This window comes from Engystomops pustulosus, chromosome 11, assembly GCF_040894005.1.
Source record: "Engystomops pustulosus chromosome 11, aEngPut4.maternal, whole genome shotgun sequence".
NCBI classification, from domain to species: Eukaryota; Metazoa; Chordata; class Amphibia; order Anura; family Leptodactylidae; genus Engystomops; species Engystomops pustulosus.
In genome coordinates, this window is record NC_092421.1 from 75,016,155 (window position 1) to 75,030,275 (window position 14,121).

The following is a 14,121-nucleotide window of genomic DNA, read 5'->3' on the forward strand; positions in this document are numbered from 1 at the left end:
ATAATAGATAGATAGATAGAAAGATAATAGATAGATAGATAGATAGATAGATAGATAGATAGATAGATAGATAGATAGATAGATGGACAGACAGATATTGTCACCTGTGTTTGTTGGTCAGGGGTTGTTTGTGGTCTTTGTAATCGGTGGAGGTTATTTTAGGTCGGTCTGTAGGGCGGGGTGGGTCGGCTCGGGGTTAGTTAGGGGTCGGTCGTCCTGAGTTGCTGATCGGGATTGCTGGGGGTCGGTCTGTCGGGAGGGGTGGGTCGGTTCTGAGTTAGTTAGGGGTCGGTCGCCCTGAGTTGTTGGTCGGGATTGCTGGGGGTCGGTCTGTCGGGCGGAGTGGGCAGGCTTTGGGTTGGTTGAGGGTCGGTCGGGCGCTCCTGCCCATTCTGACGCACGGAGGAGCCTCCCCTGTGGCACAGCGTCCAATCAGATCGTGCGACCTGTGCGGGAGTTGCCGGTGTCAGCGCTGAGCTTGGGTCTTGTTCGCACAAGTTGTGATCGCGGCTCCGGAGCGGCTGCTTGTTGTAGTGGATGGATAGGGCGGGAGGACTGTGATCCGCTGCCGGTGTGGCCCCCGTCCCCCTGTGGCCCCCGGGCACCATGTTCCCGTCGGCCCCTAAACGCTGCTTCACCATCGAGTCTCTGGTGGCCAAGGAGAGCCCGGTGCCCCCCGCCGCCCAGGAGCCGCTCCGCCCGGCCGCCCTCAGCTACGGCCCGATCAGCCCGTTCATGAGCGGCTTCCCCCCGCCGGGCAGAGGCGTCTACTCCCCCCCAGAGCTCGTGTACCCGGAGAGTCACCCGCCGCCCCCCGTACACCCGCCTGCACACCCGCTGCCCGGGCTCTTCTCACCCGCCCAACAGAGGGAGCCCTCCAGCTTCTACCCCTGGCTCCTGCACCGCTACCGCTACCTGGGACACCGATTCCAAGGTAAGTGCCCGGCAACCAACTTACTGCAACTTCTCACCAACTTCCCGGAGTCTCCACAACTCAAGCAAACGAAATCTCCGGGACTGGGCCCCACAGACACCGGCTGGGGCCCCCAGAGGACGCACAGGGGCCACAAGCTACACCGGGCACCGGCTCCTGCACCTGCGGCACTGCTACCTGCGGCTTTTGTTTCTGACCAGGATCGTGCGGTTTTACTTCTACTGTTTGTGGATTAACGGCTGCAACTTTTGGATATAATGTAACATCTAGATCTATACCGAACCGGATACAATATATATATGTACAAGATTGGATGCAATGTATAGATGTATATGAAAGATGATACGGAAGGTATAGATATATTCACAGGACTGGATACAATGTATAGATATATACAGAAGACGATACAATGTATAGTTATATACAGAAGAGGATACAATGTGTGTGTGTGTGTGTACACACACACACATATATATATATATATATATATATATATTTATATATACACACACATACAGTATTACAGTATTGGACACAATGTACAGATATATGCAGGACTGGATACAATGTATACATTTATACAGGGCTGAATACAAAGTATATATTATTATATTATATATTCCGGCTGAAAACAAAGTATTGCTTAATACAGGACTGGATACTATATATATATATAAACACAGAATATTATACAAATTATAGATATATACAGGACTGGATACAATATATCGATATATACAGGACTGGATACAAAGTATATATAAACACAGAATATGATACAAGGTATATATATATATATATATATATATATATATATATATATATATATACAGGACTGCATACAATATATCGATATGTACAGGACTGCATACAATATATCGATATGTAGGGGACTGGGTACACTATATCGATATATACAGGACCGGATACAAAGTTGAGATATATACAGGACTGTATACAAAGTATAGATATATACAAGATTGGGTGCATTGTAAGGTTATATACTGCAGTGGATACAATGTATCGATATCTACAGGACTGGATGCAATGTATCGATATATACAGGATACGATGTATAGGTATATACAGGATTGGATGTATTTCATAGATATATACAGGACTGGATACAAAGTATAGGTATATACTGTACTGGATACAATGTATCGATATACAGGACTGGATACAATGTATAGGAATATACAGGACTGGCTACAATGTATCGAAATATACAGGACTGGCTACAATGTATCGATATATACAGGACTGGATACAACGTATCGATATATACAGGACTGGATACAATGTATAGGTATACACAGAACTGGATACAATGTATAGGTATACACAGGACTGGATACAATGTATAGGTATACACAGGACTGGATACAATGTATAGGTATATACAGGACTGGATACAAAGTATAGATATATAGAGAGAAGAGCATACAAAGTTTAAATGTATGCAGGACTGACTGGTTGCATTGTATAAATATATACAGGACTGGATGCAAACTTTATGTATATACAGGACTTGATGCAATGTTTAAATATATAAAGAACTGTATATAAAGTATAGATATAAACAGGACTGGTTACAATGTGTCTTTGTGTGTGTATATGTATATATGTATATGTATATATATATATATATATATGACTATACACGCACACACTGACTATGTGTGTGTGTATATATAAGACTGGATATTAAGTATGGATATCGTATCGTATACAATGTATAGACAGGACTGGATACAGTGTAATCTATAGATATATAAAGGACAATATATAATATATAGATTTATCGTTTATGGCTACAATGTACTAATATACACAGGACTGGTTACAATTCTATCGTGTGTGTGATGATCTGTAGTATATAAGTGACTACACTCCTGTAGGTGACTTTATAGAAAGTATGGAGGAGCGGTCTGTGTGACTGTGCCATGTGTATAGTGTGTATAATGTATGTGATCATATTTGTCTGTGTGTTCGGTGCTGGGTATTTTATGTATATTGTTTGTATAGTGTATATGATATGATATAATGTATGTGTGTGTATTATTATATAATATAATGTTTGTGTGTGTATATTATTTTAGAATACAATATATGTCTGTATATTATTAGATAATGTAATGTATGTGTGTATAGGGCAGATGTCCCGCACGTTGGGGGTCTCCGGGTAATTATGGACACCGATCATCCTCTTGGAGGTTGCGATCTCCGATCTGATCGCAGCTGCTGCATCTACCAGGAGACTTACAATATACTTATTATATACTTTACCCGGGATTTACAAGACAGGGATCTCTATACCTTTGTACATTATATTCTCAATGTAAAAATTATGAAGATTATTATATGTCGCGGGTATTTCTGTTACTGTGTGTATATAGATGTATAATCCAGGTTATTGTATTTTGTATATACTGAATATTACTGCGTTTATGTATATGATTCATCCAGATTACTAGATTATCTGTTTTATATATATCTATAGTAGGTTGTATTATAACTTAGAAGTATATATTATTGTGGTTATTGCAGGTTATTAATATGTGGAGGATTTTCCGGAACATAATAATATGAAGGTATAATAATATCCCGACAAGTTCTTGTTGTTCTTATGGCTGAGTGTGTTATAGCACAGGTATTATTATAAACTACAGACTGTATAATACTCTGAGATATCATGTATATTATTGCAGGACAGTCTAGTGCTGTGAATATTATTACTAGGAGTCTATTATATCCTGGAGGGTGATTATGTACTTGTTCTTATGGCAAAGTGTCTTGATCTACAGGGACTGTTTAAAAGTCTTAGAAATTATATTTCTGTCTATATTATTAGGAGGATAGTATAATAATATCCAGAGAAGCTATTATTCTGTACTTGCTAATGCAAAATGTTAGTATATATTATTTACCGGCTATTCTAATCTACAATTCTGAATGTATAATACTCTGAGAGGTTAATACATCGATGTGTGTATATATATTGTAGTGTGGTTAGTAGATGGTATATACTGTGTGGAGAGGGGTGTATGAGTATATATAGATATGAATGCAGGTTATTATAATATTGTGTATGTGTAGATAATATTTCGGGCATAGTATTACAAGCTGTGTATAATATCCTGGAGGGTTATAATGCCCTCATGGTTTCTAACCAGGCATTAGAAAGTACAGTGACTGTATAATAATCCGACAGGTTAAATAATAATGCAGGTTATTATATTCCGGGCACATTAGGAGGGTATAATAATATCTGGAGAAGTTATTCTGTACTTTAGTCTCCATTATTACCGGCTTTTAGAAGCTGCAGTGACTGTATTATACTGAGAGGGGATTATATCATATTAAATTCTAGGTTGTTTTGGGTATATGTATCGCACATTCATAGTAGGAGGGTATAAAAATATCTGGAAAAGTTATTCTGCACTTGTTGAAGCTGTTAGTCTCTATTATTACCGGCTGTTACAAACGCAACATGTAAAGTATGGACCGTGTATAGGGAATGCAGAGAGCGATATCCATGGTCAGAAATCAGCAGACTTGTTATGTGTAATAATGTCACCCCTGTGTGGGGTGTAATATCAGACGTGTAGTTAGTAATAATATCCCATGTGTAGTATGTTATAATATCCCATGTGTCATATGATATAATATCCCATGTATCATATGTTATAATATCACATGAATAGTGTGTTATAATATCCCAAGTGTAGTGTGTAATAATATCCCATGTGTAGTGCGTAATAATATCCCTTGTGTAGTGTGTAATAATATCCCATGTGTAGGGTGTAATAATATCCCATGTGTAATGATATCACATGAATAGTGTGTAATAATATCCCATGAGTCATATGTTATAATATCCCATGTGTCATATGTTATAATATCACATGAATAGTGTGTTATAATATCCCAAGTGTAGTGTGTAATAATATCCCATGTGTAGTGCGTAATAATACCCCTTGTGTAGTGTGTAATTATATCCCATGTGTAGGGTGTAATAAAATCACATGTGTAGTGTGTAATAATATCACATGTGTAGTATGTAATAATATCACATGTGTAGGGTGTAATAATATCCCATGTGTAGTGTGTAATAATATCACATGTGTAGTATGTAATAATATCACATGTGTAGGGTGTAATAATATCCCATGTGTAGTGTGTAATAATATCTCTTGTGTAGTGTGTAATTATATCACATGTGTAGTATGTAATAATATCACATGTGTAGGGTACAATATCACAAATACTGTGAGATATATTTGCAGATGATTATGTAGATTATATTCTGGGCATATTATAATAATATCCTGGAGGGTTATAATGTAGTTACGTGTTTTTAACTGTGCACATTTATAATATAACAGGTTAATATATATTTGTGTATAATATATGCTGTAAATATTAGTATTATTAGGAGGGTGTAATAATCGGAGGAGTTGTTCTGTACGTGTTGATGGAAGTGTGTATTATGAACCTACAGGGACTGTATATCACTGAGATGTTATCTCATGATGTGTACATTTATAATATCTGTGTATATATTAGATTATTATCCGGAGAAGTTGTTTTGTACTTGTTGATGGAAGTAATATTTACATACAGGGACTGTATAATACTCTGATGGATTATATCACCATGTGAATATTGAAGTTATATCATCACAATAAATATATTATTGCAGGTTATTGTATCGCTGTGTATAATATTAGGAATGTATAATAATAGAAGTTATTATGTACAAGCCGGAGTCTATGATTTATGTTATAAAATTTGAACCTTCATATTATTATCAGTGCATTGTGTCTCTTCACTTTTCATACATTATACTAATAATAGTGTATGAGCTGTATATAGATCTATATTCATAGTACCTGTCTATATGGTGCGGTGTGTACACATTGCAGGATCCAGTATAATACGTGCAGCGCAATACAAATCGGCCGACTATTATGATCAGATTGGTTGGGTTTTCGGTAGATCAAATCCAGCTAAAGTATACATCGGAGGAAAATATAATATTCAACTATAGAATCAGTATATTACAGTCCATATCTGAAGTTTATATAGTGGAGTTTAATCTTTCTTTATATTTCAGCCTATACATGCAGTGTATATAGTATAGTGTTATATCTCTGTATATTACAGTCTAGACCTGGAGTGTATATCGTACATTGCAATCTATCTGTATATTACAGTCTACCCGAAGTGTATATGGTTTAGTGTAATCCCCCTGTATATAACACCCTATACCTGCAGTGTATATAGTACAGTGTTATATCTCTGTATTTACAGTCTATACCTGGAGTGTATATAGTACAGTGTAACCTCTCTGCATATTACACCTTATACCTGCAGTGTATATAGTACAGTGTTATATCTCTGTATATTACAGCCTATACCTGGAGTGTATATAGTACAGTGTTATATATCTGTATATTACAGTCTACCCGAAGTGTATATTGAGTAGTGTAATCTCTCTGTATATTACAGCCTATACCTGCAGTGTATATAGTGCAGTATTATATCTCTGTATATTACAGTCTAGACCTGGAGTGTATATCGTACATTGTAATCTATCTGTATATTACAGTCTACCCGAAGTGTATATGGTTCAGTGTAATCCCTCTGTATATAACACCCTATACCTGCAGTGTATATAGTACAGTGTTGTATCTCTGTATTTACAGTCTATACCTGGAGTGTATGTAGTGCAGTGGAATCTTTGTATATTACAGTCTATACCTGCAGTGTATATAGTACAGTGTTATATCTCTGTGTGTTACAGCCCATACCTGCAGTGTATATAGTACAGTGTAACCTCTCTGCGTATTACACCCTATACCTGCAGTGTATATAGTACAGTGTTATATATCTGTATATTACAGTGTTATATATCTGTATATTACAGCCTATACCTGGAGTGTATATAGTACAGTGTTATATATCTGTATATTACAGTCTATCCGAAGTGTATATAGAGTAGTGTAATCTCTCTGTGTATTACAGCCTATACCTGCAGTGTATATAGTACAGTGTAACCTCACTGTATATTACAGTCTATACCTGCAGTGTATATAGTACAGTGTAACCTCTCTGCGTATTACACCCTACACCTGCAGTGTATATAGTACAGTGTTATATATCTGTATATTACAGTCTACCCGAAGTGTACATAGAGTAGTGTAATCTCTCTGTGTATTAAAGCCTATACCTGCAGTGTATATAGTGCAGTGTAATCTCTCTGTGTATTACAGCCTATACATGCAGTGTATATAGTACAGTGTAATCTCTCTGTATATTACAGCCTATACCTGCAGTGTATATAGTACAGTGTTATATCTCTGTATATTACATTGTATACCTGGAGTGTATATAGTACAGTGTAATCTCTCTGTATATTGCAGCCTATACCTGGAGTGTATATAGTACAGTGTTATATCTCTGTATATTACAGCCTATACCTGGAGTGTATATAGTACAGTGTTATATCTCTGTATATTACAGCCTATACCTGGAGTGTATATAGTGCAGTGTAATCTCTCTGTATATTGCAGCCTATACCTGCAGCGTAAAAAGTACAGTGTTATATATCTGTGTATTTTAGCCTATGCCTGCAGTGTATATAGTGCATTGTAATCTCTCTGTATATTACAGCCTATACCTGCAGTGTATATAGTACAGTGTTATATCTCTGTATATTAGAGCCTATACCTGGAGTGTATATAGTGCAGTGTAATCTCTCTGTATATTACAGCCTATACCTGCAGTGTATATAGTGCAGTGTTATATCTCTGTGTATTACAGCCTATACCTGGAGTGTATGTAGTGCATTGTAATCTCTCTGTATATTACAGCCTATACCTGCAGTGTATATAGTACAGTGTTATATCTCTGTATATTACAGCCTATACCTGGAGTGTATATAGTGCAGTGTAATCTCTCTGTATATTACACCCTATACCTGCAGTGTATATAGTACAGTGTAACCTCTCTGTATATTGCAGTCTATACCTGGAGTGTATATAGTGTAGTGCAATATCTTTATATATTACAGTCTATACCTGCAGTGTATATAGTACATTGTAATATCTCTGTGTATTACAGTTTTTTACTGAAGTGTATATAGTACAGTGTTATATCTCTGTATATTACAGAGGGTAGACTGTAATATACAGATATATATAACACTGTACTATATACACTGCAGTGTAAAAATACAGTGTTATAATTCTGTATGTTACAGCCTATACCTGGAGTGTATATAGTACAGTGTTATATCTCTGTATATTACAACCTATACCTGCAGTGTATATAGTACAGTGTTATATCTCTGTATATTACAGCCTATACCTGGAGTGTATATAGTACAGTGTTATATCTCTGTATATTACAGTCTATTACTGAAGTGTATATAGTACAGTGTTATATCTCTGTATATTACAGCCTATACCTGCAGTGTATATAGTACAGTGTTATATCTCTGTATATTACAGCCTATACCTGGAGTGTATATAGTACAGTGTTATATCTCTGTATATTACAGTCTATTACTGAAGTGTATATAGTACAGTGTTATATCTCTGTATATTACAGCCTATACCTACAGTGTATATAGTACAGTGTTATATCTCTGTATATTACAGCCTATACCTGGAGTGTATATAGTACAGTGTTATATCTCTGTATATTACAGTCTATTACTGAAGTGTAGCTGGGGATCATTATAGCTGGGGGTATATTGCATATAGTGTATATTTTAGCTGGTGTATTTAGTGTTTATTTTAGCTGGTGTATACAGAGTATTGTATATCTGGTGCATATAGGGTATAATTTAGCTGGTGTGTATAGTGCATAATAGAGTTGGTGTATACAATGTATATTATAGCTTGTGTATATGGCGTATACTATAGCCGGTGTATATAGGGCATATTATAGCTGGGGTTTATTTTAGTTGGGGTAAATTGTGTATATTATAGCTAGTTTATATAATAGCTGGTGTCTATTATAACTGGGGTATATAGTGTATATTGGAGCCGGTGTATGTAGGCTATTTTAGAGCTGGGGTATATAGTGCATATTAAAGCTGCTGTATATAGGGTAAATTATAGCTGGTGTATATAGGGCATATTATGGCTAGGGTATATTAGAGCTGGGGTATATGGTGTATATTATAGCTGGTGTTTATAGAGCATATTACAGCTGGTGTATGTTAGAGCTGGGGTATATAGTGTATATTATAGCTGGTGTATATAGGGCATATTATAGCTGGGGTATATTATAGCTGGGGTGTATACGGTCTATGGTTTGTATTGTAGCTGATGTATATTGTGTACATTAAAGCTTTTGTATTTGGGGTATATTATTTCTGGAATTTATAGGGTATATTATTGCTGATGTATATAGTGCATATAATATACCCAGTATATATCATAGCTGGTATATAGTGTATATTAAAGCTGCTTCCTTTTATCGTAGCTTCTGTTTATTATAGCTGTTTAGTTTATATTGTAGCTGGTGTATATTGTGTCTATTATAACTGGGGTAGATAGTGTATATTATAGCAAGTATATATTGTGTCTATTATACCAGGTGTCTATTGTGTCTATTACAGTTGGCGTCTGTATTAGCTGGTTGTATATAGAGCATATTATATCTTTTATAGTGTATACTATAGCTGATGTTTAAAGTGTATATTATAGCTGAGATATATAGGGTATATTATAGCTGGCATCTATTATAGTTAGTGTTTATAGTGTGTATTATAGCTGGTGTATATACACTGCTTTTTTTGTTCTCTATTATAGCTGGTGTATATAGTTTCTTTTTTAGTTGGTGTATATAGTGTGTATTACAGCTAGTGTAGATTGGGTTTATTATAGCTTGGATATATAGGGTATATTATAGCTGGGTTATATTATATTGGGGGTATATAGTGTATCTGGAGTATTTTTTAGGGTATATAATAGCTGCTATATATACTGTATATAATTAATCCTCTATATAGGGTATATGATATGTGGTGTATTATAGATACAGTATGTATTGTATATTTCTGCTGTTGTATATAGTGTCTATTATAGCTGGTGTGCATGGGTTATATTATAGCTGGTGTATATGGTATCTATTATTGCTGGGGCATAATATAGCCGGTGTTTTTCATTGCTCCTATATTTACTGTATATAACTGCCCCTTTATATAGAGTATATGTGGTGTATTATAGATAAGGTATGTATATAGTGTATATTATATCTGGTATAACATATAATTTGTACAGTATCTGGATGAACCTCTGCCCTTTTCTCTCCTTACAGGTAATGACACAAGTGCAGAAAGCTTCTTATTACACAACGCTCTGGCCCGCAAACCCAAACGGATCAGGACTGCCTTCTCCCCTTCTCAGTTGCTGCGGTTAGAGCACGCCTTTGAAAAGAACCACTATGTGGTGGGCGCAGAGAGGAAGCAGCTGGCACACAGTCTAAGCCTCACAGAAACACAGGTACTGACCCCCAAGGTATGGGCCCGCTGCCGACACCAGACTATGGGCCCACAGCTGACCCCAGGGCGTGGGCCCGCAGCATGCTGATGACCCATGGGTATGGGTGCGCAGCCAGTTGCCCACCCCAGGCTTTGGGCCCGCAGCCAGTTGCCCACCCCAGGCTATGGGCCCGCAGCCCTTTGCCCACCCCAGGCTATGGGCCCGCAGCCCGTTGCCCACCCCAGGCTATGGGCCCGCAGCCCGTTGCCCACCCCAGGCTATGGGCCCGCAGCCCTTTGCCCACCCCAGGCTATGGGCCCACAGCCCTTTGCCCACCCCAGGCTATGGGCCCACAGCCCTTTGCCCACCCCAGGCTATGGGCCCGCAGCCCTTTGCCCACCCCAGGCTATGGGCCCCCAGTGTCCCAAATCGCCCTTTACCACGTCCCTATGTGCCCGCTACTAAAATTTAAAAAGAAACGCTTATGCTTTCTTTGATCCAGTGCTCCCTGCACAACACCCGGCATCACTGTGCATGCGCTGTAGTTACGATATTTGCGCAGTGAAGCCTGGGTGTATGCGGACACGGGGGGGCACAAGAGATGGGTCTGATGCACTTCATAGGTGATTAGGTGATTACAAGTTTTTTTTGTTTTTTTTTTATATAGTGGTCATGGAGGGACTTGGTAAAGGGCGATTTGGGACACAAAACCACCGACCCATACGGACATAGTTTAGCGTCCCAAATCGCCCTGACAGGTCGTCTTTCATTGCTGATGACTTTGTCCCTAATGTCTGTGTGGGGTCAACTCAGTTCTGCCCCAGTCCATCGGGAGTCGAACAGACACACAAAACCGACACGACATCCCCTAATTATCATCAAAGCCTACAGCAGGCTCCTGTATTATTATCAGTGGGACTAGTGATAATATAATAGACAAATCCGTAATAACAGGCAGAACAATGATTACAGTGACGAGTCAGGAGTAACATAAAGAGGAGGAAAACAACAGTAATCATCAGAACATGAGAAACAATACAGAAGAATAAACTGCTAATGTATTATTATAATTAATAATAATTATTATTATTATTAAAATAGGAGATAAAATAATATTTATTGTTGGTTATTCCGAAAGGGAAATGTGTTTGTCATATCAGTTATAATAATAGTGTACAAAATACAATAAATAAGTAAAAACAACATAAAATAAAAACACACTAGAATTACATTATATAATGTATATAATATAATAGTACAATAATAACGTAACATTCCCCTTATTACAATAAAATCCATAAATAATATAATTACAATAATACATAATAACATGATTTTAATCAGCATAATACTAGATGAATAATAGCAGAAGGTGAAGGAGTTTGTAAGAATGTATCAGAATGTGTCAGATGCAGTGTTACAGGTTGGGGGGAGGGGGCATTGCCTGTCTGAGGCTGACGATTTGCCCCCCGCTCATCTGTGTGCATTTGGTGAAACTCAATGCCCGTCCCGCCCCCTTCCCCCTTCTCAGTGTAGTCGTAATGTCGTCAGATCCTCTTTGATTCACATTGTTATCCATATTGTATATGGAGATTGGTTGAGATCTGATCCGCTGCAGACCCCGAATCTTTTCATTGTGTTCCCGATCTTTGGATCAATGTTTCCCAGCATGCACGGCAATTCTCTACATGCAGGGGGTACCTGCCCTCCTCCTCTCTTCCTTCTTTTTAGATTCAGCTTTCACTTTTACTCTTTAGATTTGTTTTAGCATGGTGTTTTTTTTTTCTTTTCTGGTGAATTTGCAGCTGAAGTTTTTTAAAAAAATTTGCTTATGAAAATCCAGCGATCGCAGAAAAGAAAGTGAAACCACCATGTGCAGATTTCAGGGTGAGGGATGGGGGGAACAAGACCCCTATGATCCAAATCAATACCCCCATGATCACCATTGCCGGCTGCTGGTCTATTAGATGTGGCCTTTGCAGAGAGGACTGTGATATAGATATATGTGTGTGTATAATGTATAGATGGTAGATGTATATGAGCATTATCTATGGGGATTTTATATAGGGTGTATATAGGAAGACAGGTATATGTGAGGACGGGTATATAGGGGTAATATATGAGCATTATCTATGGGGGATTTTATATAGGGTGTATATAGGTAGACAGGTATATGTGAGGGCAGGTATATAGGGGTAATATATGAGCATTATCTATGGGGGATTTTTATATAGGGTGTATATAGGCAGACAGGTATATGTGAGGGCAGGTATATAGGGGTAATATATGAGCATTATCTATGGGGGATTTTATATAGGGTGTATATAGGCAGTCAGGTATATGTGAGGGCAGGTATATAGGGGTAATATATGAGCATTATCTATGGGGGATTTTATATAGGATGTATATAGGCAGACAGGTATATGTGAGGGCAGGTATATAGGGGTAATATATGAGCATTATCTATGGGGGATTTTATATAGGATGTATATAGGCAGACAGGTATATGTGAGGGCAGGTGTATATTTGAGTACTGTATGTGGAGATTGCATTTGGGATTATATATAGGGTGCATACAGATAGATATGGGGGAGGATATGAGGAGTGTATGTAGAGATTATATAGAGTTTCTGTATAAACGCCTCTTGAAGATGGTATCGACCTCTGCGATAATCTTGCGGTTTTTATGTTGCAGGTAAAAGTCTGGTTCCAGAACCGCAGGACGAAGTTCAAGCGGCAGAAGTTGGAGGAGGAAGGTTCGGACTCGTCCCAGAAGAAGAAGGGAACCCACCATATAAACCGCTGGAGGATCGCCACCAAGCAGGCCAGCCCCGAGGAGATCGACGTCACATCGGACGATTAACTGCAGCGACTTTTAGCACTTTTTGGTGGAGCCTTTTGTATGGAGCTGATGTACAGGACTCGGCCCCTGGGGGCCACACAGGAGCAGGGGCCCCGGAGCACGTGGAGAGGACGCAGGGACTGGCGAAGAGGCCGCGATTTGCTTGCGGCTTGTACAGACGTCTGTGTGTTGTGGTGACTTGTAGGATTCTCGATACTTCCGAGAAGTACAATGATGAGGATGAGGATGATGATGATGAGGAGGATGATCTGTCCGGATCTGTCAATAAAGCGTTATTATTATATCCACATGCGGAACCGTGCATCAGTCAAGGAGCTGTGCGGTACCGCAGTCACTGGGGTATCAGTGAAGGAGCTGTGCGGTACCGCAGACACTGGGTTGTAAGTGAAGGAGCTGTGCGGTACTGCAATCACTTGGGTGTCAGTGAAGGAGCTGTGCGGTACCGCAGTCACCCATGTGTCAGTGAAGGAGCTGTGCGGTACTGCTATGACTTGGGTGTCATTGAAGGAGCTGTGCGGTACCGCAGTCACCCATGTGTCAGTTAAGATTTTGCGGTACCGCAATCACCTGGGTGTCAGTGAAGGAGCTGTGCGGTACCGCAATCAGCCGTGTGTCAGTGAGGTAGCTGTGCGGTACCGCAATCAGCCGTGTGTCAGCGAGGTAGCTGTGCGGTACCGCAATCAGCCGTGTGTCAGTGAGGGAGCTGTGCGGTAAGGCAATCAGCCGTGTGTCAGTGAGGGAGCGGTGCGGTACCGCAATCAGCCGTGTGTCAGTGAGGGAGCGGTGCGGTACCGCAATCAGCCGTGTGTCAGTGAGGGAGCGGT

At 39.0% G+C, this 14,121-nt stretch overlaps 1 protein-coding gene across 1 annotated transcript; it reads left to right on the forward strand.

Moving 5' to 3' along the window:
* The first annotated feature begins 359 nt into the window (after positions 1-359).
* On the forward strand, positions 360-13,589 carry EMX2 (empty spiracles homeobox 2). The gene is made up of 3 exons (XM_072129476.1): positions 360-934; positions 10,271-10,455; positions 13,130-13,589. The coding sequence occupies exons 1-3, from the start codon at positions 607-609 to the stop codon at positions 13,295-13,297; spliced, it is 681 nt and encodes a 226-aa protein (XP_071985577.1). The 5' UTR covers positions 360-606; the 3' UTR covers positions 13,298-13,589.
* Positions 13,590-14,121: the final 532 nt, after the last annotated feature.

What these genes read in the sequence shown, in the direction of transcription:
- EMX2 (XM_072129476.1), top strand. Translation starts at nt 607, where the DNA reads ATGTTCCCGTCGGCCCCTAAACGCTGCTTCACCATCGAGTCTCTGGTG. An exon ending in CCTGGGACACCGATTCCAAG is followed by an intron (nt 935 to 10,270) that starts GTAAGTGCCCGG and finishes CTCTCCTTACAG; the next exon opens with GTAATGACACAAGTGCAGAA. An exon ending in TAAGCCTCACAGAAACACAG is followed by an intron (nt 10,456 to 13,129) that starts GTACTGACCCCC and finishes TTTATGTTGCAG; the next exon opens with GTAAAAGTCTGGTTCCAGAA.